At 42.2% G+C, this 25,723-nt stretch overlaps 1 protein-coding gene across 1 annotated transcript; it reads right to left on the bottom strand.

Annotated features, from left to right (window-relative positions):
• Positions 1 to 1,352: 1,352 nt before the first annotated feature.
• Positions 1,353 to 24,790, bottom strand: LOC106595501 (uncharacterized). Its single transcript, XM_014186875.3, has 6 exons — positions 24,242 to 24,790; positions 23,608 to 23,755; positions 11,678 to 12,964; positions 6,973 to 7,377; positions 5,682 to 6,812; positions 1,353 to 5,458 (listed from the first exon to the last, which is right to left on the bottom strand). The coding sequence occupies exons 1-6, from the start codon at positions 24,248 to 24,250 to the stop codon at positions 5,406 to 5,408; spliced, it is 3,033 nt and encodes a 1,010-aa protein (XP_014042350.3). The 5' UTR covers positions 24,251 to 24,790; the 3' UTR covers positions 1,353 to 5,405.
• Positions 24,791 to 25,723: the final 933 nt, after the last annotated feature.

The following is a 25,723-nucleotide window of genomic DNA, read 5'->3' as shown; positions in this document are numbered from 1 at the left end:
AAATTGTCAAATTCACACACTTATCAAGAGAACATCCCTGGTCATCCCTACTGCCTCTGATCTGGTGGAATAACTAAACACAAATGCTTCGTTTGTAAATGATGTCTGTCTGAGTGTTGGAGCGTGCCCCTGGCTATCTGTAAATAAAACAACAACAAAAAACAAGAAAGTTGTCCCATCTGGTTTGCTTAATAGAAGGAAGTTGAAATTATTTATACTTTTGATACTTAAGTATATTTAAAATCAAATACTTTTAGACTTTTACTTGAGTCATTTTCTATTAAGGTATCTTTACTTTTACTCATATGACAATTTAGTACTTTTTCCACCACTGGTCACCTGGAATGCATTTCAATTAACAGGTGTGCCTTGTTAAAAGTTAATTTGTGTTATTTCTTTCCTTAATGTGTTTGAGACAATCAGTTGTGTTGTGACAAGGTAGGGTTGGTTTACAGAATATAGCCCTATTTGGTAAAAGACCAAGTACATATTATGGCAAGAACAGCTCAAAATAGCAAAGAGAAACAACAGTCAATCATTACTTTAAGACACGAAGGTCAGTTAATCTGTAAAATGTAAATAACTTTGAATGTTTCTTCAAATGCAGTCGCAAAAACCATCAAGCGCTATGATGAAACTGGCTCTGATTTGTTTTTCAACAGGACAATGACCCAAAACACACTTCCAGGCTGTTTAAGGGCTATTTGATCAAGGAGAGTGATGGAGTGCTGCATCAGATGACCTGGTCTCCACAATCACCCAACCTCAACCCAATTGAGATGGTTTGGGATGAGTTGGACCACAGAGTGAAGGGAAAGCAGCCTACATGTGCTCAGCATATGAGGGAACTCCTTCAAGACTGTTGGAAACAAAAGCATTATTTATGAAGCTGGTTGAGAGAATGCCAAGAGTGTGCAAAGCTGTCATCAAGGCAAAGGGTAGCTACTTTGAAGATTCTCAAATATATTTCTGTTTAAATATTGATTTGTTTAACACTTTTAGTTACTACATGATTCCATGTGTTATTTCATAGTGTTGATGTCTTCACTATTGTCCTACAATGTAGAAAATAGTACAAAATAATGAAAAACCCTTGAATGAGTAGGTGTGTCCAAACTTTTGACTGGTACTGAATATCTAAAATGAATTTGAAGATGACAATTTGGAGCCCATTCTTAGCCTACAAAACCAGAACCCAGAAGTTAAAATTACACGTCACTTTCATAGGGTATTGAAATTCACCCCAACCCTGCTGTGCCATCTCTAGTATCCTCTCCTCCATACCAGGTAACTGAGTTGTATCTTCCAACACACCTGAGGTAACTCTGTCAATGACATTTGCTTACTGTGTATCACAAATGAAAGGACCAATCGAAGTCCTTATTTACTTGGCTCATTATTTTTCTACACAACAATACAGATAACATATTTCCATCATATTTAGCTGTCTTTGTTGAGTATAAATATCTAAATAAATGAACTTCTTGAAAACATACACCAGTGTTTTTCCAAGAAGCACAGTGCATTCAGAAAGTATTCAGACCCCTTGACTTCTTACACATTCTGTTACGGCCTTTTTCTAAAATGGATTAAATATAAAATCCTCAATCTCCACACAATACCCCATAACGACACAATACCCCACAATGACACAACACCCCATTATACCACATAACAACTCAATACCCCAGAATGCCACAATACCCCATAATGCCCCACAATGCCGCAATACCCCACAACGCCGCTATACCCCACAACGCCGCTATACCCCACAACGCCGCAATACCCCACAACGCCGCTATACCCCACAACGCCGCTATACCCCACAATACCCCACAACGACGCTATACCCCACAACACCGCTATACCCCACAACGACGCTATACCCCACAACGACGCTATACCCCACAACGACGCTATACCCCACAATGACGCTATACCCCACAATGACGCTATACCCCACAATGCTCCATAATGCCACAATACCCCACAACGCCGCAATACCCCACAACGCCACAATACCCCACAACGCCACAATACCCCACAACGCCGCTATACCCCACAACGCCACAATACCCCACAATACCCCACAATGACGCTATACCCCACAACGCCACAATACCCCACAACGCCGCTATACCCCACAATAACCCACAACGACAAAGCTGAAACAGGATTTTAGACATGTTGGCAAAAAAAAAAAACACACAAGTATTTAGACCCTTTGCTATGAAACTCTAAATTGAGCTCAGGTGCATCCTGTTTCCATTGATCATCCTTGAGATGTTTCTACAACTTGATTGGAGTCCATCTGGGGTAAATTCAATTGACTGGATATGATTTGTAAAGGCACACACCTGCCTATATAAAAAGGTCCCACAGTTGACAGTGCATGTCAGAGCAAAAACCAAGCCATGAGGTCGAACGAATTGTCCGTAGAGCTCCGAGATAGGATTGTGTCGAGGCACAGATCTGGCGAAGGGCAGCAAAACATTTCTCCAGCATTGAAGGTCCCCAAGAACAGTGGCCTCCATCATTCTTAAATGGAAGAAGTTTGGAACCACCAAGACTTTCCTAGAGCTGGCCGACTGGCCAAACAGAGCAATCGGTGTTGAAGGGCCTTGGTCAGGGAGATATCCAAGAACCCGATGGTCACTCTGACAGAGTTCCTCTGTGTTCCTCTGATTGGAGAACATTCTAGAAGGACAACCATCTTTGCAGCACTCCACCAATCAGACCATTATGGTAGAGTGGCCAGTCAGAAGCCACTCCTCAGTAAAAGGCACACAACAGCAGAATATGAGACACCATATTCTCTGGTCTGATGAAACCAAGATTGAATTCTTTGGCATGAATGCCAAGCGTCACGTCTGGAGGAAACCGGGCACCATTCCTACGGTGAAGCATGGTGGAGGCAGCATCATGCTGTGGGAATGTTTTTCAGTGGCAAGGACTGAAAGTCTAGTCAGGATTGAGGGAAAGAAGAACAGAGCAAAAGTACAGAGAGATCCTTGATGAAAACCTGCTCCAGAGCTCTCAGACCGGGGCGAAGGTTCAACTTCCAACAGGACAACGACCATAGCACACAGCCAAGACAATGCAGGAGTGGCTTCGGGACACGTCTCTGAATGTCCTTGAGTGGCCCAGCCAGAGCTTGGAATTGAACCCGATTGAACATCTCTGGAGAGAACTGAAAATAGCTGTTCAGCAATGCTCCCCTTCCAACCTGACAGTGCTTGAGAGGATTTGCAGATAAGAATGTCAGAAACTCCGTAAATACAGGTGTGTCATGCTTGTAGCGTCATACCCAAGAAGACTCAAGGCTGTAATCGCTGCCAAAGGTGCTTCAACAAAGTACTAAGTAAATGGTCTGAATACTAACAGTTGAAGTCGGAAGTTTACATACACTTAGGATGGAGTCATTAAAACTCGTTTTTCAACCACTCCACAAATTTCTTGTTAACAAACTATAGTTTTGGCAAGTCAGTTAGGACATCTACTTTGTGCATGACACAAGTCATTTTTCCAATAATTGTTTACAGACAGATTATTTCACTTATAATTCACTGTATCACAATTCCAGTGGGTCAGAAGTTTACATACACTAAGTTGACTGTGACTTTAAACAGTTTGGAAAATTCCAGAAAATAAGGTCATGGCTTTAGAAGCTTCTGATAGGCTAATTGACATAATTCGAGTCAATTGGAAGTGTACCTTTGGATGTAATTCAAGGCCTACCTTCAAACTCAGTGCCTCTTTGCTTGACATCATGGGAAAATCAAAAGAAATCAGCCAAGAATATCCAAACATCTGAAGGTACCATGTTCATCTGTACAAACAATAGTATGCAAATATAAACACCATGGGACCACGCAGCCATCATACCGCTCAGGAAGGAGATTGGTTCTGTCTCCTAGAGATGAACGTACTTTGGTGCGAAAAATAACAAATCAATCCCAGAACAGCAGCAAAGGACATTGTGAAGATGCTGAAGGAAACAGGTACAAAAGTATCTATATCCACAGTAAAATGAGTCCTATATCGACATAACCTGAAAGGCTGCTCAGCAAGGAAGAAGCCACTGCTCAAAAACTGCCATAAAAAAGCCCGACTACGGTTTGCAACTGCACATGGGGACAAAGATCGTACTTTTTGGAGAAATGTCCTCTGGTCTGATGAAACAAAAATAGAACTGTTTGGCCATAATGTCCATCGTTATGTTTGGAGGAATAAGGGGGAGGCTTGCAAGCCAAAGAACACCATCCCAACCGTGAAGCATGGGGGTGGCAGCATCATGTTGTGGGGGTGCTTTGCTGCAGGAGGGACTGGTGCACTTCACAAAATAGATGGCATCATGAGGAAGTAAAATTATGTGGATATATTGAAGCAACATCTCAAGACATCAGTCAGGAAGTTAAAGCTTGGTCGCAAATGGGTCTTCCAAATGGACAAAGACCCCAAGCATATTCCAAAGTTGTGGCAAAATGGCTTAAGGACAATAAAGTCAAGGTATTGGACTGGCCATCACAGAGCCCTGACCTCAATCCTATAGAAAATGTGTGGTCAGAACTGTTAAAGCGTGTGCACGCAAGGAGGCCTAGAAACCTGACTCAGTTACACCAGCTCTGTAAGGAGGAATGGGCCAAAATTATTGTGGGAAGCTTGTGGAAGGCTACCTGAAACGTTTGACCCAAGTTCAACAATTTAAAGGCAATGCTACCAAACACTAATTGAGTGTATGTAAACTTCTGACCCACTGGGAATGTGATGAAAGAAATAAAAGCTGAAATAAATAATTCTCTATTATTCTGACAATAAAGTGGTGATCCTAACTGACCTAAGACAGGGAATGTTTACTAGGATTAAATGTCAGGAATTGTGAAAAACTGAGTTTAAATGTATTTGGCAAAGGTGTATGTAAACTTCCGACTTAAACTGTATGTAAATGTGACATTTCCAGAAAAAAAATACCTGTTTTTGCTTTGTCATAATGGGGTATTGTGTGAATGTTGATGAGGAGGGAAAAAACTATGTAATTAATTTTAAAAATAAAGCAGTAACGTAACAAAATGTGTAAAATGTCAAGGGGTCTGAATACTTTCCGACTGCACTGTATATCTTTTACGTCAAGATGTTTAGGGCTAGTTCTTGTTTCCCCCGTGCTACCGTTGACATAAGAGGTTGCCTCCTCCTCTTCATCTATGATACTATTGGAGTGCTCTTCAGTCTTGATCCCGCCAGCCTGGTCCTCCTCAGGAAGTGGGCTGTGGTGTCTCTTCTTCTCTCTCCCAAGACTCTGAGAAGTGGTAAATCTCTGGCCACTTGTCATGTGTCTTTTCAGATCAAATAACCATTGCCAGTCTTTCCAACACACAGAGCAACTATCTCTGAGCTTTGAGATTCCCCTAGGTTTCTTTAGGTTTTCCTGATGTAGAGGCTCTCCCCTCCGAACTCTCGTCTGTGTGAATGAGAAAACATAGGTTAAAAGGTCCAGTGCAGTGAAAAATGTGATTTCCTGACTTTTATACACATTTCCACACTATGAGGTTGGAAAAAAAAAAAACATTTAAAAGTCATATAGAGTTAAAACTAGCAGCATTGGATTTTTAAATAAAATAGCGATGTTCATTCAAAGTCAATATTGTATTAATGTAGTTCATGGCTGTTCTGCTTCCACTTACCGAGACGATGAAGATCCCAACCAACCTCTTCTCCATCTGAATGAATCAGACCACCAACTTCCTCATCTTCTCCCTCCCTCTCTCCTTCAATTGTTACAGGGTTTTGAAACTCAACAGGTGGTAAACCAGCATGAGATTTCTGGTGTCTCTGAAGTTTTTGAGAACTAATGAAGCTCTGGCCACATTTAGCACAGCTGTAGGGTTTCTCTCCTGTATGATATCTGTGGTGGACTTTAAGGCTTGCTGATCTTGCAAAACTCTTCTCGCAGACAGAGCAGGAGTAAGGTTTCTCTCCAGTGTGTGTCCGGAAATGCTCCTTCAAGTTACGTGCTTCAGAAAAACTCTTCCCACACACAGAGCAGGAGTGGGATTTCCCTTCTATGTGCAACAGTCTGTGTTTACGCAGGGATGAAGCACATCCAAACTTCTTGTCACAATCAGGGCAAGGATGTCGTTTCTCTCCAGTGTGCACTGACCGGTGGTCTTCAAGATACGCCTTCTCGCTGAAACTCTTCCCACATACAGAGCAACTGTAAGGTCTCTTTCCTGTGTGAGTCTTCTCATGCTTCAGGAGTTGTTTAGACAAGGCAAAGCTTTGCTCACACATAGAACAGTGGTGGGGTTTCCCTGCGTGTTGCAGAGAGTGGTCCTTTAACTGATCTGGACGGCTGAAACTCTTTCCACAGACAGAGCAGGAGTGGGGTTTCTCTCCTGAGTGCATCAGGAAGTGTTCCTTCATGCGTGATTGTAAGCTAAAACCCTTCCCACACACAGAGCAGGAGTAAGGCTTCTCTTCTGTGTGTAACCACTGGTGCCTTTTCAAGGCTGAAGCGAAACCAAAACTCTTGTCACATTTGGAGCAGACATAAGGTTTCTCTCCAGTGTGCACTTTCTGGTGGTCTTGAAGATGTCTTTTTACACGGAACTGCTTTCCACACACAGAGCAAGGGTAAGGCTTTTCTCCTGTGTGTATTCTCATATGTATTATCAGTTTTGATAACTTTTTGCAGTCTTGTCCGCACACTGAACAGCAGTGAATTTTCTTAGCTGTGTGCTTCCCCTGGTGTTGTTCAGGTAGTCCTGATGTAGAGGGACTCCCTTCACCGTCAGAGCAGTGGTCATGTCTCTCTGCTGTGGGATAAGATGGGATGGATAAACTATGCGAAAATGTGGAACTGTAACAAAAAAATATTTTTTGTCCTTTGAATAACTGAAAGTAATACAAAGATGTATATAAAAAAAAAAATGTTTTGCAATTCAAGCCCTTACAGAATAAGTCCCTTTAACTTACCAAAAGCAGGATCCTCCTCCTCCTCTTTCACTTTAATAACCAGTGCTGGTGTCAGACCATGACTCTCTCCTGTGTGCGTTTTCTGGTGTTTGGTAAGAATTGACGATGAAGAGAAACTCTCCCTGCACACGGAGCAACTGTACAGCTTCTCTCCTGTGTGCAACGTCTGGTGTTTTTTCAGGTTTCCTTTGTCACTGAATTGCTTCCCACAGACAGAGCAGGAGTAAGGTTTTTCTCCTGTGTGAGTTCTCATATGTATTTGTAGTTTTGATAACTTGTGACAGTTTTTTCCACACACTGAACAAAAGTGAATCTTCTTAGCTGTGTGATTCCCCTGGTGTTGTTCAGGTAGTCCTGATGTAGAGGGACTCCCTTCGCTCTCAGAGCAGTGGTCAGGTCTCTCTGCTGTGGTAAAGACATAAGTATGGATTTACTCAAATTAGTCAACTGACTAAGTCAAAATGCTGTTCCTGACTAAACAGAAAATAATAAATATTGTAAAATTATAGGGTCCATACTTTTCCCGAAAATTCTACATGTTAGCTTTTCCCATGAGATAACCTGGCACAGTTAGCACTAAGCTAACCACCAGAGGGATATTTTAAACCTCCAAGTCAAGGTTGTTCCACTTAAAATCAAATGAAATGTTATTGGTTGTGTACACAGTATTCTGCCGTTGTTATAGCAGGTGCAGCGAAATGCTTATGTTTCTCGCTCCAACAGTGCAGTATTACCTAATAATACATACAAATCCCACCAAAATGTATCAGAACAGTCCGGAATATGTACAGTATCTCACAAAAGTGAGTACACCCCTCACATTTTTTAAATATTTGAGTATATATATATATATATCTTTTCATGTGACAACACTGAAGAAATGACACTTTGTTACAATGTAAAGTAGTGAGTGTACAGCTTGTATAACAGTGTAAATTTGCTGGCCCCTCAAAATAACTCAACACACAGCCATTAATGTCTAAACCGCTGGCAACAAAAGTGAGTACACCCCTAAGTGAAAATATCCAAATTGGGCCCAAAGTGTCAATATTGTGTGTGGCCACCATCATTTTCCAGCACTGCCTTAACCCTCTTGGGCATGGAGTTCACCAGAGCTTCACAGGTTGCCACTGGAGTCCTCTTCCACTCCTCCATGATGACATCACGGAGCTGGTGGATGTTAGAGATCTTGCACTCCTCCACCTTCCGTTTGAGGATGCCCCACAGATGCTCAATAGGGTTTAGTTCTGGAGACATGCTTGGTCAGTCCATCACCTTTACCCTCAGCTTCTTTAGCAAGGCAGTGGTCGTCTTGGAGGTGTGTTTGGGGTCGTTATCATGTTGGAATACTGCCCTGCGGCCCAGTCTCCGAAGGGAGGGGATCATGCTCTGCTTCAGTATGTCACAGTACATGTTGGTGTTCATGGTTCCCTCAATGAACTGTAGCTCCCCAGTGCCGGCAGCACTCATGCAGCCCCAGAGCATGACACTCCCACCACCATGCTTGACTGTAGGCAAGACACACTTGTCTTTGTACTCCTCACCTGGTTGCCGCCACACACACTTGACACCATCTGAACCAAATAAGTTTATCTTGGTCTCATCAGACCACAGGACATGGTTGCAGTAATCCATGTCCTTAGTCTGCTTGTCTTCAGCAAACTGTTTGCGGGCTTTCTTGTGCATCATCTTTAGAAGAGGCTTCCTTCTGGGACGACAGCCATGCAGACCAATTTGATGCAGTGTGCGGCGTATGGTCTGAGCACTGACAGGCTGACCCCCCACCCCTTCAACCTCTGCAGCAATGCTGGCAGCACTCATACATCTATTTCCCAAAGACAACCTCTGGATATGACGCTGAGCACGTGCACTCAACTTCTTTGGTCGACCATGGCGAGGCCTGTTCTGAGTGGAACCTGTCCTGTTAAACCGCTGTATGGTCTTGGCCACCATGCTGCAGCTCAGTTTCAGGGTCTTGGCAATCTTCTTATAGTCCAGGCCATCTTTATGTAGAGCAACAATTCTTTTTTTCAGATCCTCAGAGTGCTTTGCCATGAGGTGCCATGTTGAACTTCCAGTGACCAGTCAGTATGAGGGAGTGTGAGAGCGATGACACCAAATTTAACACACCTGCTCCGCATTCACACCTGAGACCTTGTAACACTAACGAGTCACATGACACCAGGGAGGGAAAATGGCTAATTGGGCCCAATTTGGACATTTTCACTTAGGGGTGTACTCACTTTTGTTGCCAGCGGTTTAGACATTAATGGCTGTGTGTTGAGTTATTTTGAGGGGACAGCAAATGTACACTGTTATACAAGCTGTACACTCACTACTTTACATTGTAGCAAAGTGTCATTTCTTCAGTGTTGTCACATGAAAAGATATACTCAAATATTTACAAAAATGTGAGGAGTGTACTCACTTTTGTGAGATACTGTATATATAATGTATAGACAGTATATGAATAGGAAAGATGTGTACAGCAGTAGTTATATTGGACGAACATTGACTAGAATACAGTATATACATATGAAGTGGGTAAAACAGGATGTAAACATAATTAAAGTGACCAGTGTTCAATGACTATGTACATAGGGCAGCAGTCTAAGATGCTGGATAGAACACATGGTGGTAGCCAGCTAGTAACAGTGACTATGTACATAGGGCAGCAGTCTAAGATGCAGGACTGAACACAGGGTGGTAGCCAGCTAGTAACAGTGACTATGTACATAGGGCAGCAGTCTAAGATGCAGGACTGAACACAGGGTGGTAGCCAGCTAGTAACAGTGACTATGTACATAGGGCAGCAGTCTAAGGATCAGCTCCTTCATTTTGTTGACGTTGAGGGAGAGGTTATTTTCCTGGCACCACTCCACCAGGGCCCTCACCTCCTACCTGTAGGCTGTTTCGTTGTTGTTGGTAATGAGGCGTTCCCAACACAACAGGCTGAAATTTCAGGCGGCAGTTTCAAACAGCTCTTACACAAAAAGGGTATTATCATAGTTTTTACATTTTCACAGTATTATTCCATCCTCAACCAGTCAAAAGTTTGGACACACCTACTCATTCAAGGGTTTTTCTTTATTTTTACTATTTTCTACAATGTAGAATAATAGTGAAGACATCAAAACTATGAAATAACACATATGGAATCATGTAGTAACCAAAAAAAGTGTTGAACAAATCAAAATATATTTTATATTTGAGATTCTTCAAAGTAGCCACCCTTTGCCTTGATGACAGCTTTACACACTCTTGGCATTCTCTCAACCAGCTTCATGAGGTAGTCACCTGGAATGCATTTCAATTAACAGGTGTGCCTTGTTAAAAGTGAATTTGTGGAATTTCTTTCCTCCTTAATGCGTTTGAGCCAATCAGTTATGTTGTGACAAGGTAGGGTTGCTATTCAGGAGATAGCCCTATTTGGTAAAAGCAAGTCCATATTATGGAAAGAAAAGCTCAAATAAGCAGAGGAAGGACAATCCAACATTATTTTAAGACATGAAGGTTAGTCAATTCAGAAAATTTAAAGAACTTTGAAAGTTTCTTGAAGTGCAGTAGCAAAAACCATCAGGTGCTATGATGAAACTGGCTCTCATGAGGACCGCCACAGGAAAGGAAAACCCAGAGTTACCTCTGCTGCAGAGGATAAGTTCATTAGTTACCAGACTCAGAAATTGCAGCCTAGATAAATTCAAGTAACAGACACATCTCAACATCAACTGTTCAGAGGAGACTGCGTGAATCAGGCCTTCATGGTTGAATTGCTGCAAAGAAACCACTACTAAAGGACACCAATGAGAAGAAAAGGCTTGCTTGGGCCAAGAAACACGAGCAATGGACATTAGACCGGTGGAAATCAGTCCTTTGGTCTGATGACTCTAAATTTGAGATTTTTGGTTCCAACCGCTGTCTTTGTGAGACGCAGAGTAGGTGAACGGATGACCTCCGCATGTGTGTTTCCCACTGTGAAGCACGGAGGTGGTGGTGTGATGGTCCTTTGTTGGTGACACTGTCAGGGATTTATTTATAATTCAAGGTACACCTAACCAGCATGGCTACCACAGAATTCTGCAGTGATACGCCATCCCATCTGGTTTGCGCTTAGAGGGACAATCATTTGTTTTTCAACAGGACAATGACCCAACACACCTCCAGGCTGTGTAAGGGTTATTCTACCAATTTTGTACAGGACCAGTGCTCAGCATATGTGGGAACTCCTTCAAGACTGTTGGAAAAGCATTCCAGGTGAAGCTGGTTGAGAACATGCCAAGAGTGTGCAAAGCTGTCATCAAGGCAAAGGGTGGCAATAAATTGTTGTGGTTCCTACATGATTCCATATGTGTTATTTCATAGTTTTGATGTCTTCACTATTCTATAATGTAGAAAATAGTGAATATAAAGAAAAACCCTTGAATGAGTAGGTGTGTCCAAACTTTTGACTGGTACTGTATATATAAAGCACAATATGTATATAAATTGTTTTTTTTTTTAAATATTGGCTGATGTGGAATTTGTTACAGGAAATAATCATGCAGTCAGCTGGCCGTGTTAGAATAGAGTTACGTTTTCTCATGCTGTCAGCTGGTCGTGTTAGCATATGGCTAAGTTTTATCATGGTTAAAGCTTAAGCAAGAGGTCGCAAGTATGGACCCATTAAATATCAAAGCTATAGTACAAAATACACGCTTTTACTCACCAAAAGCAGGATCTTCCTCCTCTTTCACTTTGACATCCAGTACTACAGACTCCTCCTCAGCTGCAGACACCTGCTGCTGTGATCCCTGTCCAGGAGCACGGCTCAGGCTAGCCACAGTTCCTTCTCCGGCATGGAGACAGGATTGATTTGCTGATGAGGAGAATTTCTTTCTGCAGAGAGAGCAGGGGTAAGGTTTCACCCTAGTATGAACTATCTGGTGTCTTCTGAGAAGGGCCGAAGCTGAGAAACTCTTATCACACTGACAGCAGTGGTGCGGTTTCTCTCCAGTGTGCTGTTGCATGTGTATCTTAAAAGTCTGCAATTGGCTGAATTCCTTCCCACATTCTGAGCAGCTGTATTGTGCGACAGTAGTGTGGGATTGTTTGTGTTTTGCTAGAGAGCTACGGTGAACAAAGGTATTTTTACAGGAGGTACACTGGTAAGGTTTCTCTCTATCAGCATAGACAAAAACACCAATTTCCTCCTCCTCCTCTTTGACATTAATTGCCAGCTCCTGTTCCTCGTCTTTGATCTTGATATTCATAGTTTGACTGTCTGATGACGCCGTATCTGGAATTCCCAGTGTACCCTGGTTGCTAAGGTCACTGGCATGGCTGCATTGACATTTGCGAAGACCTTCGGTCGAAACGAAACCCCTCCCGCAATCAGAGCACTCGTAAGGTTTCTCTCCAGTGTGCATAGTCTGATGCTGCCTGAGCCTCGATGGTGACTCGTATCTCTTCCCACACTGTGAGCATTGGTAAGGTTTTGGTGTGGGTGCTCCTGTATGGCGTCGTACGTGTCTCGATAGAGTTCCCTTACAGCCAAAGCTCATCTCGCAGAAGGAGCACTGGTGAGGTCTCTCCCCTGTGTGCCTTCTCATGTGCATCTTCAGTTCATATGCAGAGAAACATTCCTTTCCACAATCGGAGCACGGGTGCTTCTTTGTCGCGTCTGGCTGCTTCTCTCCAGGGTGGGTCATCTGATGTCTTTCCAGGTGGGGCTTCAGTGTGAATCGCTTCCCGCACACAGAGCACTGGTAAGGCTTCTCTCCTGTATGTGTTCGGAGGTGTCTCTTCAGTTTGGAGGGGTGAACAAAGTCTTTTCCACATATTGGACAGACGGAAGACTCCTTAGCAAGGTTTGTGTGTGTTCTGAGGTGTCTGTTGAAATTAGATGGATGAGCGATCTCTATTCCACATTCTGGGCAGCGCCAAAGCTTCTTAGCTCTAGGATTCTCTTGGTGCTGTTCAGGTTCTGCTGAGTTAGAACTCTCTCCTCTTTCAACTGGAAAATAAGGGGGGGGGGGGGTCATTCAACCTCAAAAAACACAAGAAAAAGGCTTTCAACACCAGCCCTCTCAGATTGTTCTGAAATCATTTCTATAGTTAGACACAGATAAGATAAGCGTTCCTGAAACATTATTTTTGTTCAAACGTAATTTGATCTCTGAGAAATTCAGCTGATTGATTGCACCCAAATTGGACATTCTAATTTAAGGGATTCATTCATATGATCTTCAGTAAATATAGTACCGGACATCCAATTAAAATGGTCAAAAGTCATCAGCAGAAACCAATCTCACCTAAACAACCAGTGTTACAGTATCAGTTCTTTATAGTGCCTTGCAAATGTATTCACTCCCCTTGGTGTTGTTGCATTACAACCTGTAATTTAAATGGATTTTTATTTGGATTTCATGTAATGACATATACAAAATATTCCAAATTGGTAAAGTGAAAAAACTTTTTTAAAACTGAAAAGTGGTGCGTGCCTATGTATTCACCCACTTTGCTATGAAGCCCCTAAATAATATCTGGTGCAACCAATTACATTCAGAAGTCACATAATTATTTTAATAAAGTCCACCTGTGAGCAATGTAAGTGTCACATGATCTCAGTATAGAGTTGAAATCAGAAGTTTACTTACACCTTAGCCAAATACATTTAAACTCAGTTTTTCACAATTCCTGACATTTAATTCTAGTAAAAATTCCCTGTCTTAGGTCAGTCAGGATCACCACTTTATTTTAAGAATGTGAAATGTCAGAATAAAAGATAATTATTTATTTCAGCTTTTATTTCTTTCATCACATTCCCAGTGGGTCAGAAGTTTACATACACTCAATTAGTATGCGGTAGCATTGCCTTTAAATTGTTTAACTTGGGTCAAACATTTCGGGTAGCCTTCCACAAGCTTCCCACAATAAATTGGGTGAATTTTGGCCCATTCCTCCGGACAGAGCTGGTGTAACTGAGTCAGGTTTGTAGGCCTCCTTGCTCGCACACGCTTTTTCAGTTCTGCCCACACATTTTCTATAGGATTGAGGTCAGGGCTCTGTGATGCCCACTCCAATAACTTGACTTTGTTGTCCTTAAGCCATTTTGCCACAACTTTGGAAGTATGCTTGGGGTCATTGTCCATTTGGAAGACCCACTTGCGACCAAGCTTTAACTTCCTGACTGATGTCTTGAGATGTTGCTTCAATATATCCACATCATTTTACTTCCTCATGAAGCCATCTATTTTGTGAAGTGCACCAGTCCCTCCTGCAGCAAAGCACCCCCACAACATGATACTGCCACCCCCGTGCTTCACGGTTGGGATGGTGTTCTTTGGCTTGCAAGCATTCTCCTTTTTCCTCCAAACGTAACAATGGACATTATGGCCAAACAGTTCTATTTTTGTTTCATCAGACCAGAGGACATTTCTCCAAAAAGTACAATCTTTGTCTCCATGTGCAGTTGCAAACCGTAGTCTGGCTTTTTTATGGCGGTTTTTGAGCAGTGGCTTCTTCCATGCTGATCAGCCTTTCAGGTTATGTCGATATAGGACTCATTTTACTGTGGATATAGATACTTTTGTACCTGTTTCCTCCAGCATCTTCACAAGGTCCTTTGTTGTTGTTCTGGGATTGATTTGTTCTTTGTCGCACCAAAGTACGTCCATCTCAAGGAGACAGAACGCGTCTCCTTCCTGAGCGGGATGATGGCTGCGAAATCCCATGGTGTTTATACTTGCGTACTATTGTTTGTACAGATGAACGTGGTACCTTCAGACGTTTGGAAATTGCTCCCGAGGATGAACCAGACTTGTGGAGGTCTACAATTATTTTTCTGAGGTATTGGCTGCTTTCTTTTGATTATCCCATGATGTCAAGCAAAAAGGCAGTGAGTTTGAAGGTAGGCCTTGAAATACATCCACAGGTACACCTCCAACTGACTTAGGCTAATTGACATAATTTATCAGAAGCTTCTAAAGCCATGACATAATTTTCTGGGATTTTCCAAGCTGTTTAAAAAAACTTCTTAGGGATAGGGGGCAGTATTTTCACGTCCGGATGAAAAGCATGCCCAAAGTAAACTGCCTGTTAATCAGGCCCAGAAGCTAGGATATGCATATAATTAGTAGATTTGGATAGAAAATACTCTGAAGTTTCTAAAACTGTTATAATGTCAGAATAATGTCTGTGAGTATAACAGAACTGATTTGGCAGGCGAAACCCCGAGCAAAATCCATTAAGGGAATTTTTGTTTTGAGGTCATTGTGTTTTCCAATGACTTTGTATGGGAAACCTGATTTATTAGGGCCCAGATTGCAGTTCCTATGGCTTCCACTAGATGTCAACAGTCTTTAGAACTTGTTCGATGTTTTTCTTTTGAGAAATGAAAAAGTCGTCCTCTTCTTTCTATGTGTCACTCAGAAGGTCTCTAGTCTTTTGTTGCGGGTGAACAGGAGCGCTCTCCGTGTTATAAGTTTACAGGTAACTTATTAGATACTTTGTAGTCATGTTGGGCGAGTTGGAAGCGGTGTATTTCTGAATCAAACGCACCAAATAAAACTGACATTTTGGGGATATAAAGAAGGAATTTATCAAACAAAATGACCATTCATTGCATCACAGACATTTGAGATTGCAAAAAGATGAAGATATTCAAAAGGTATTTATTACATGGCTATTTCTGACTTTCGTGTTGCACCTGCCTGGTTGAAAGTGGTTTTCATGTTTTTGTATGCGGGGCGCTGTCCTCAGATAATCGCATGGTGTGCTTTCGCCGTAAAGCCTTTTTGAAATATGACACAGCGGCTGGATTAACAAGAAGTTAAACTTTATTTTGATGTATTACACTTATATTTACGTGAATGTTGAATATTTATATTTCTGTAGTTTGAATTTGGCGCTCTGCAATTTCACCGGATGTTGTCAAATCTGTCCCGTTAACGGGATTTGATCTGTAAGAAGTTAAAAGCACAGTCAACTTAGTGTATGTAAACTTCTGACCCACTGGAATTGTGATACAGTGAATTATAAGTGAAATAATCTGTAAACAATTGTTGGGAAAATTACTTGTGTCATGCACAAAGTAGATGTCCTAACCGACTTGCCAAAACTATAGTTTGTTAACAATAAATTTGTGTAGTGGTTGAACAACTAGTTTTAATGACTCCAACCTAAGTGTATGTAAACTTCCGACTTCAACAGAAAGGCCCCAGAGTCTGCAACACCACTAAGCAAGGGACACCACCAAGCAAGCGGCACCATGAAGTCCAAGGAGCTCTCCAAACAGGTCAGGGACAAAGTTATGGAGAAGTACAGATCAGGGTTGAGTTATAAAAAAATATCAGAAACTTTGAACATCCCACAGAGCACCATTAAATCCATTATTAAAAAAATGTAAAGAATATGGCACCACAACAAACCTGCCAAGAGAAGGCTGCCCACCAAAACTCACGGACCAGGCAAGGAGGGCATTATTCAGAGAGACAACAAAGAGACCAAAGATAACTCAGAAGGAGCTGCAAAGATCCACAGTGGAGATTGGAGTATCTGTCCATAGGACCACTTTAAGCCGTACACTCCACAGAGCTGGGCTTTACGAAAGAGTGGCCATAAAAAATTCACTGCTTAAAGAAAAAAATAAGCAATCACGTTTGGTGTTTGCCAAAAGGCATGTGGGAGACTCCCCAAACATATAGAAGAAGGTGCTCTGGTCAGATGAGAGTAAAATGTAGCTTTTTGTCCATCAAGGAAAACACTATGTCTGGCGCAAACCCAACACTTCTCATCACCCCGAGAACACCATCCCCACAGTGAAGCATGGTGGTGGCAGCATCATGCTGTGGGGATGTTTTTTCATCGGCAGGGACTGGGAAACTGGTCAGAATGGAAGGAATGATGGATGGCGCCAAATACAGGGAAATTCTTGAGGGAAACCCGTTTCAGTCTTCCAGAGATTTGAGACTGGGATGGAGGTTCACCTTCCAGCAGGACAATGACCCTAAGTATACTGCTAAAGCAACACTCGAGTGGTTTAAAGGGAAACATTTAACCTCTATGGGCTAGGTGGGACGCTAGCGTGCCACCCGTGGTGCACTCCATCAACAGCAGGTGCATTTCAAGAGCGGCAAATTTGAATCCAAATAAATGTCAAAATTCAAATTTTTCAAACATACAACTATTTTACACCCTTTGAAAGATAAACATCTCCTTAATCTAACCACGTTTTACGATTTCAAAAAGGTTTTACGGCGAAAGCATAAATTTAGAGTATGTTAGGACAGTACATTTACAAGAGTTGTGTGTAATGTTTTGTCAATTCAAAGACAGGGTCACCAAAACCATAAAACCAGCTAAAATGATGCACTAACCTTTTACAATCTCCATCAGATGACACTCCTAGGACATTATGTTAGACAACGCATGCATTTTTAGTTCTATCAAGTTCATATTTATATCCAAAAACAGCGTTTTACTATGGCATTGATGTTGAGGAAATCGTTTCCCTCCAATAACCGGCAGTCAAGTCAGCGTCACAAATTAAATAATTAAAATTAGAAAACATTGGTAAAATATTATATTGTCATTTAAAGAATTATAGATTTACATCTCTTGAACGCAATCAACTTGCCAGATTTAAAAATAACCTTACTGGGAAATCACACTTTGCAATAATCTGAGCACTGCGCCCAGAAAAATACGCGTTGCGATACAGACTAGACGTCATGTTGGGGAGATCTAAAATCGAAAATACTATGTAAATAATCCATTACCTTTGATTCTCTTCATCAGATGTCACTTCCAGGTATCACAGGTCCATAACGAATGTAGTTTTGTTCAAAAAAGCTCATCATTTATGTCCAAAAATCTCCGTCTTGTTAGCACATGATCTAAGCCAGCCGGACTTCTCGTCATGAACGAGGGGAAAAAATATATTTCCGTTCGTTCAAACATGTCAAACGTTGTATAGCATAAATCATTAGGGCCTTTTTTAACCAGAACATGAATAATATTCAAGGTGGACGAATGCATACTCTTTTATAACGTATTGGAACGAGGGTACCCAACATGAACTCGCGCGCCAGGTGTCTAATGGGCCATCATCGTTCCATGGCTCTTGTTCGGTCAGATCTCCCTCCAGAAGACTCAAAACACTTTGTAAAGGCTGGTGACATCTAGTGGAAGCAATAGGAAGTGCCAAAATATTCAACAGCCCCTGTGTTTTTCAATGGGATAGGTTTAAAGGCAATACAACACATCAGGTATCCACTTCCTGTCAGAAAATGTCTCAGGGTTTTGCCTGCCAAATGAGTTCTGTTATACTCACAGACACCATTCAAACAGTTTTAGAAAATTTAGGGTGTTTTCTATCCATATGTAATAAGTATATACATATTCTAGTTACTGGGTAGGAGTGGTAACCAGATTAAATCGGGTATGTTTTTTTATCCAGCCGTGTCAATACTGCCCCCTAGCCCTAACAGGTTAAATGTCTTGGAATGGCCTAGTCAAAGCCCAGACCTCAATCCAATTGAGAAGCTGTGGTATGACTTAAAGATTGCTGTACACCAGGGGAAACCATCCAACTTGAAGGAGCTGGAGCAGTTTCGCCTTGAATATTGGGCATAAATCCCAGTGGCTAGATGTGCCAAGCTTATAGAGACATACCCCAAGAGACTTGAAGCTGTAATTTCTGCAAAAGGTGGCTCGACTTCAGGGAGTTAATAGTTATGCACACTCAAGTTTTAATTTTTTTGTCTTATTTATTGGTTCACAATATAAAATATTTTGCATCTTCAAAGTGGTAGGCATGTTGTGTCAATCAAATGATACAAACCCCCCCAAAAAAAATCTATTTTAATTCCAGGTTGTAAGGCAACAAAATAGGAAAAATGCCAAGGGGGGTGAACACTTTCACAAGCCACTGTATGTCTGATAAGAACTGCGGCTTGGAGTATTGCTTATTCGTTCTTTAATCCTTGTGAATCTGGCGATTTTATTTTATTTCTGTTCAGACAAAATTGCCATTGAAAATGCTTGCATTATTTGCCATTAATTATTGTGGAAGAACCAGGTTTTGCCCACTAGAGTTTGGTTAAAGTATCAGGCTGCTAAGAGATGGACAAACTCGATTGCTTTCATGGGAGGACTGGCTTGACTTGTGAGGATGACCTCATTCATCATCATTCAAATTCATCATAATCAAAAGCTATTCGTTTTCTACCCAAAGTTGCATGGAAAATGTTTTTGATCAATTTAATAAACACAGGAGACCAGTAAAATGTATAAAATGATGTGGCAGCAGCAGGAACAGCAACATCTCGTGGGAAAAACCTGGAACTTGCACATAAATTTATGGTAAATAATGCAAGTTATTTAAATGGTTAATTTCTCTGAACAGAGGGAAAAAAAACATCACCAGATTCACAGGGAATGCATTACATAGTATGGAGAAGCAATACTCCAAGCCGCAGCTTTGTACTACTTGTCAGACAGAGAACTGATACTGTACTGGTTGTTAAGGTGAGATTGGCATTGGGGTGTGGGGTCGGTTGATGCCTTTTGAGAATTTGATTGGATTTCTCAGTTGAGCTCTTCAATACGGGCCATTCTATTACCAATGTTTGTTTATGGCGATGGCATGGCTGTGTGACTGATTTTAGTTTATAAATATCAATTTAATTTTAAATGTTTTATTTTTTTACCCCTTTTTCGTGATATCTAATTGGTAGTTACAGTCTTGTCCCATCGCTGCAACTCCCGTGCGGACTCGGGAGAGGCGAAGTTCGAGAGCCGTGCGTCCTCCGAAACACGACGCCACCAAACCACACTGCTTCTTGACACAATGCTCACTTAACCCGGAAGCCAGTCGCACCAATGTGTTGGAGGAAACACCGTACACCTGGCGACCATGTCAGCGTGCATTTTTCATTTTTTTATTTGACCTTTATTTGACCAAGTAGGACAGTTGAGAACAAGTTCTCATTTACAACTGCAACCTGGCCAAGACAAAGCAAAGCAGTGCGACAAAAACAACAGTTACACATGGGATAAACAAACGTACAGTCAATAACACAATAGAAAAATCTATATACAGTGTGTGCAAATGGAGTAAGACAGTAAGGCAATAAATTGGCCATAGCAGCGAAGTAATTACAATTTAGCAAATTAACACTGGAGTGATAGATGTGCAGATGATGATGTGCAAGTTGAAATACTGGTGTGCAAAATAACAAAAAAAGTAAAAAACAATATGTGGATAAGGTAGGTTGTTGGACGGGCTATTTACAGATAGGCTGTGTACAGCTGCAGCGATCAGTGAGCTGCTCAGATATCTGATGCTTAAAGTGGGTGAGGGAGATAAGTCTCCAACATCAGCGATTTTTGCAATTCGTTCCAGTCATTGGCAGCAGAGATCTGGAAGGAATGGCGGCCAAAGAAGGTGTTGGCTTTGGGGATGACCAGTGAGATATACCTGCTGGAGCACGTGCTACGGGTGGGTGTTGTTATGGTGACCAGTGAGCTGAGATAAGGCGGAGTTTTACCTAGCAAAGACTTATAGATGACCTGGAGCCAGTGGGTTTGGCGACGAATATGTAGCATGGGCCAGCCGACGAGAGCATAGAGGTCGCAGTGGTGGGTAGTATATAGGGCTTTGGTGACAAAACGGATGGCACTGTGATAGACTGCATCCAATTTGCTGAGTAGAGTGTTGGAGGCTATTTTGTAAATGACATTGCCGAAGTCGAGGATTGGTAGGATAGTCCGTTTTACGAGGGTATGTTTGGCAGCGTGAGTGAAGGAGGCTTTGTTGTGAAATAGGAAGCCAATTCTAGATTTAATTTAGGATTGGAGATGCTTAATATGCTTAACCACTTAACCGTCCAGAGTAGTGATGCTAGTCGGGCATGCAAGTGCGGGCAGTGATCGGTTGAAAAGCATACCTTTAGTTTTACTAGCGTTTAAGAGCAGTTGGAGGCCACGGAAGGAGTGTTGTATGGCATTGAAGCTCGTCTGGAGGTTTGTTAACACAGTGTCCAAAGAAGGGCCAGATGTATACAGAATGGTGTCGTCTGCGTAGAGGTGGATCAAGGAATCACCCGCAGCAAGAGTGACATCGTTGTTATATACAGAGAAAAGAGTCGGCCCGAGAATTGAACCCTGTGGTACCCACATAGAGACTGCCAGAGGTCCGGACAACAGGCTCTCCGATTTGACACACTGAACTCTGTCTGAAAAGTAGTTGGTGAACCAGACGAGGCAGTCATTTGAGAAACCAAGACTGTTGAGTCTGCCGATAAGAAAACGATGATTGACAGAGTCGAAAGCCTTGGCCAGGTTGATGAAGACGGCTGCACAGTACTGTCTTTTATCGATGGCGGTTATGATATTGTTTAGTACCTTGAGCGTGGCTGAGGTGCACCTGTGACCAGCTCGGAAACTGGATTGCACAGCGGAGAAGGTACAGTGGGATTCCAAATGGTCAGTGATCTGTTTGTTAACTTGGCTTTCGAAGACTATAGGTCTGTAACAGTTTCGGTCAAGAGGTCTAGAGTGTGACCCCCTTTGAAGAGGGGGACGACCGCGGCAGATTTCCAATCTTTAGGAATCTCCGACGATACGAAAGAGGTTGAACAGACTAGTAATAGGGTTGGAACAATGGCGGCAGATAATTTTAGAAAGAGAGGGTCCAGATTGTCTAGCCCAGCTGATTTGTACGGGTCCAGGTATTGCAGCCCTTTCAGAACATCTGCTATCTGGATTTGGGTGAAGGAGAAGCTGGGGAGGCTTGGGCAAGTAGCTGCGGGGGGTGCGGAGCTGTTGGCCGGGGTTGGGGTAGCCAGGAGGAAAGCATGGCCAGCCATAGAGAAATGCTTATTGAAATTCTCGATTATCGTGGATTTATCGGTGGTGACAGTGTTTCCTAGCCTCAGTGCAGTGGGCAGCTGGGAGGAGGTGCTCTTATTCTCCATGGACTTTACAGTGTCCCAGAACCTTTTGGAGTTAGAGCTGCAGGATGCAAATTTCTGTTTGAAAAAGCTAGCCTTTACTTTCCTAACTGACTGTGTGTATTGGTTCCTGACTTCCCTGAAACGTTGCATATCGCGGGGACTATTAGATGCTAGTGCAGTACGCCGCCAAAGGATGTTTTGTGCTGGTCGGGAAAAGGACATGCTTATTTAAGATGGTGAGGAAATTACTTTTAAAGAACAACCTGGCATCCTCTACTAACGGGATGAGGTCAATATCCTTCCAGGATACCCGGGCCAGGTCGATAAGAAAGGCCTGTTCGCAGAAGTGTTTTAGGGAGCGTTTGACAGTAATGAGGGGTGGTCGTTTGACCGCTGACCCATAACGGATGCAGGCGATGAGGCAGTGATCACTAAGATCCTGATTGAAAACAGCAGAGGTGTATTTAGAGGTAAAGTTGGTCAGGATAATATCTATGAGGGTGCCCATGTTTACAGATTTAGGGTTGTACCTGGTGGGTTCCTTGATCATTTGTGTGAGATTGAGGGCATCTAGCTTAGATTGTAGGACGGCCGGGGTGTTAAGCATATCCCAGTTTAGGTCACCTAGCAGAACGAACTATGAAGATAGATGGGGGGCAATCAATTCACATATGGTGCCTAGGGCACAGCTGGGAGCTGAGGGGGGTCTATAACAGGCAGCAACAGTGAGAGACTTATTTCTGGAGAGATTCATTTTTTAAATTAGAAGCTCGAACTGTTTAGGCATAGACCTGGAAAGTATGACAGACCTTTGCAGACTATCTCTGCAGTAGATTGCGCCCGGCCTGACACAGGAGTCGCTAAAGAGCGATGGGACAAGGACAACACGGCTGGCCAAACCCTCCCCAATTGTGCAACGCCCCATGGACCTCCCAGGCGCGGCCGGCCGCAACACAGCCTGGGAACGAACCAGGATCAGTAGCGACACAGCTAGCACTGCGATGCAGTACCTTATACCGCTGCGCCACTCGGGACGCCCTGCTTGATTTTATACACATGTCGGGTGTGTCTGAAATATCCTTATCATCTAAATTAAAAGATTGTCCACATACTTTTGGCCATGTAGTGTATCTTACTCAATGGTAGGAATAAGTTTGGTCCAGATCAGATGTTGGTATTTTTTGACTATTATGTGAATCCTATAAATCAAAAGGGCCCATTTGGATGCAATCAATTAGCTTCATTTCTCAGAGATTAAATGTAATTTCAACAAAATAATGTTGCAGGAATACTAAGTTTATCTGTTACTAACTACAGACACAATTTCATAAGAATCTGTGACGGTGGGTGTCATGGAAGAATTCAGGGGTAAACAAAATCTATTACTATTTTCTAGCTATTATCGGTCATTGTCCTGTGTTTTTATTCCATAAACAATTAACCTTTCATTGAATTAAACAGATAGTCCATCTACAGATGGTCACACTATCAACAAACTCATCTGTTGATAAGCAACTGCTTGCCAATTTTACATTACGGGTTATGTTTAGAATAAGGGTAAGGTTGGGGCTAGTAGATAGATAGTTGACATGCTACTGATAGCCTGTAGAGAATGTACAGATGGATTTAAAATTAAACTGCTGTATGTCATGGAACTGTATAATCTCTGAGATGTAATTAATTAAGCATGTTTATTTACCAGTATTATCCACGTCCCAGTCTTCCTCCTCCTTGACTACAATGTTAAATCTGGGTATTTCTCTATGGTTAGAGTCAGGAACCAGTGAATCTGGAGGATTAGGTTCAGTGGAGTAGGAGAGAGGGGGGTTGGATGGGTCAGCAGAATCCTAAAACAAAGAATAAGACGTTAAAGAGGCAATCTGCTAGAGCTACATTCATTTCATGACATATGAAATACTTCTATATACCATTGATTCTTGAAGAATACAACTTATAAATGCCTCATTAGCGTAGTTCAACTGTGGTTCCCCATCAGAACCCAATATATCAGCTTGTTTTACTCCAATGTTTGTCAACAAAGTAAATGTAAACAAACACTGTATAACCTCAAAACATGGTTGAAACTATAATTTTGATATCATGGATGGTCAGTCCTTGCATCAATATCCCTGCTTATGAATTTGAGAGTGGTTACATTTCTTCAGCCCACCCCTCAGCTTTTTATTAGCTTTAAAGAGGGGAAGCAAGACGCTTTGTGATTGTTTCAACTGATGATTGCCACTTTAAGAAATAGCTAAATGAATTAGCTAACTAGCTAATACTTTAGGCATAGACATCCCGACTGGTTTAGCATTATCTATAGACATTCTCACCTCATTCATCGTGAATTCTTCAGAAATAGTTTCCTATGAACGTTTTGGTTGACTGAATTTAACTAAAGCAGATTCTTCTCAAATCCCCGACTGTTCACCACGAGGCCACATTAGCTAGCGGATTACTTTCCATACAAAACTATTCGACAACTCAGTTAGCTAACTATTTGCGCCAAAGGTAGCGAAAATGTACTTTCCTAGACCCGATAACAAAACTGTATGAAATGGTCGTTGAAAACATCGCTAGCTCCACGTATATAGTCCGAGTTGGGCAATATCAAAGTCTAATTTAAACGGTATCAAATGATATCAGACACATTTCACACACTACCAAACTAAGCTAGCTAGTTATCAACATAAGCATCTTCTTTCTTCCCGGCCAGCTTCCGGGTTAGATTCTTCTGTCAATCCGCATTACCGCAAAACAGCAGAAGGCTCTTTGGGACACTAGCTTGTTACTAACGTTACAGTTTGAAAATATATAATTGTTTTTACCGGTACAATTAATAATATATGCATGGTTAGCTACATTACTGTCTTCCTGCTTCCGGTCTAACTTCCGGTCCGTCCTAGACTCTGCTGCCGACTCATTCTGCGTTACCGCCAACACCAGTTTATCTTTCTCTATGGTATCATGGCGGTCCGCAAACAAACGTTTAAGTGCATGCCGCCACCTACTGTGCTGGAATGTACGATTAATCATGATCTTCCCCATTCTGTACTACCATGAAAATAATATAACAACCAATAATATAACAACCAAATACTGTCTTCTACCCCCCCCCCCCCCAAAAAAAAAAAACACTCCCCAACCCTCCTACCCCATTAAACTGTATCTACAGTACATTGGGAAAGTATTCAGACCCCTTGACTTTTCCACATTTACATAAGTATTCAGACCCTTTACTCAGTACTTTGTTGAAGCACCTTTGACAGCGATTACAGCATCAAGTCTTCTTGGGTATGACGCAACAAGCTTGGCACACCTGTATTTGGGGAGTTTCTCCCATTCCTCTCTGGAGATCCTCTCAAGCTCTGTCAGGTTGGATGGAGAGCGTTGCTGCACAGCTATTTTCAGGTCTCTCCAGAGTTGTTTGATTGGGTTCAAGTCCGGTCTCTGGCTGGGCCACTCAAGGACATTGACTTGTCCCGAAGCCACTCCTGTGTTGTCTTGGCTGTGTGCTTAGGGTCATTGTCCTGTTGGAAGGTGAACCTTCACCCGAGTCTGAGGTCCTGAGCGCTCTGGAGCAGGTTTTCATCAAGGATCTCTCTGTACTATGCTCCGTTCATCTTTGCCTTGATTCTGACTAGTCTCACAGTCCCAGTCGCTGAAAAACATCCCCACATCATGATGCTGCCACCACCATGCTTCACCGTAGGGATGGTGCCAGGTTTCCTCCAGAAGTGACGCTTGGCATTCAGGCCAAAGAGTTAAATTTTGGTTTCATCAGACCAGAGAGTCTTGTTTTTAGTTTTTAGGAG

Source organism: Salmo salar, chromosome 02, assembly GCF_965601325.2.
Source record: "Salmo salar chromosome 02, fSalSal1, whole genome shotgun sequence".
NCBI lineage: Eukaryota > Metazoa > Chordata > Actinopteri > Salmoniformes > Salmonidae > Salmo > Salmo salar.
The sequence above is the reverse complement of the archived record's forward strand: the minus strand, read 5'-3'. Positions and strand labels throughout refer to the sequence as shown.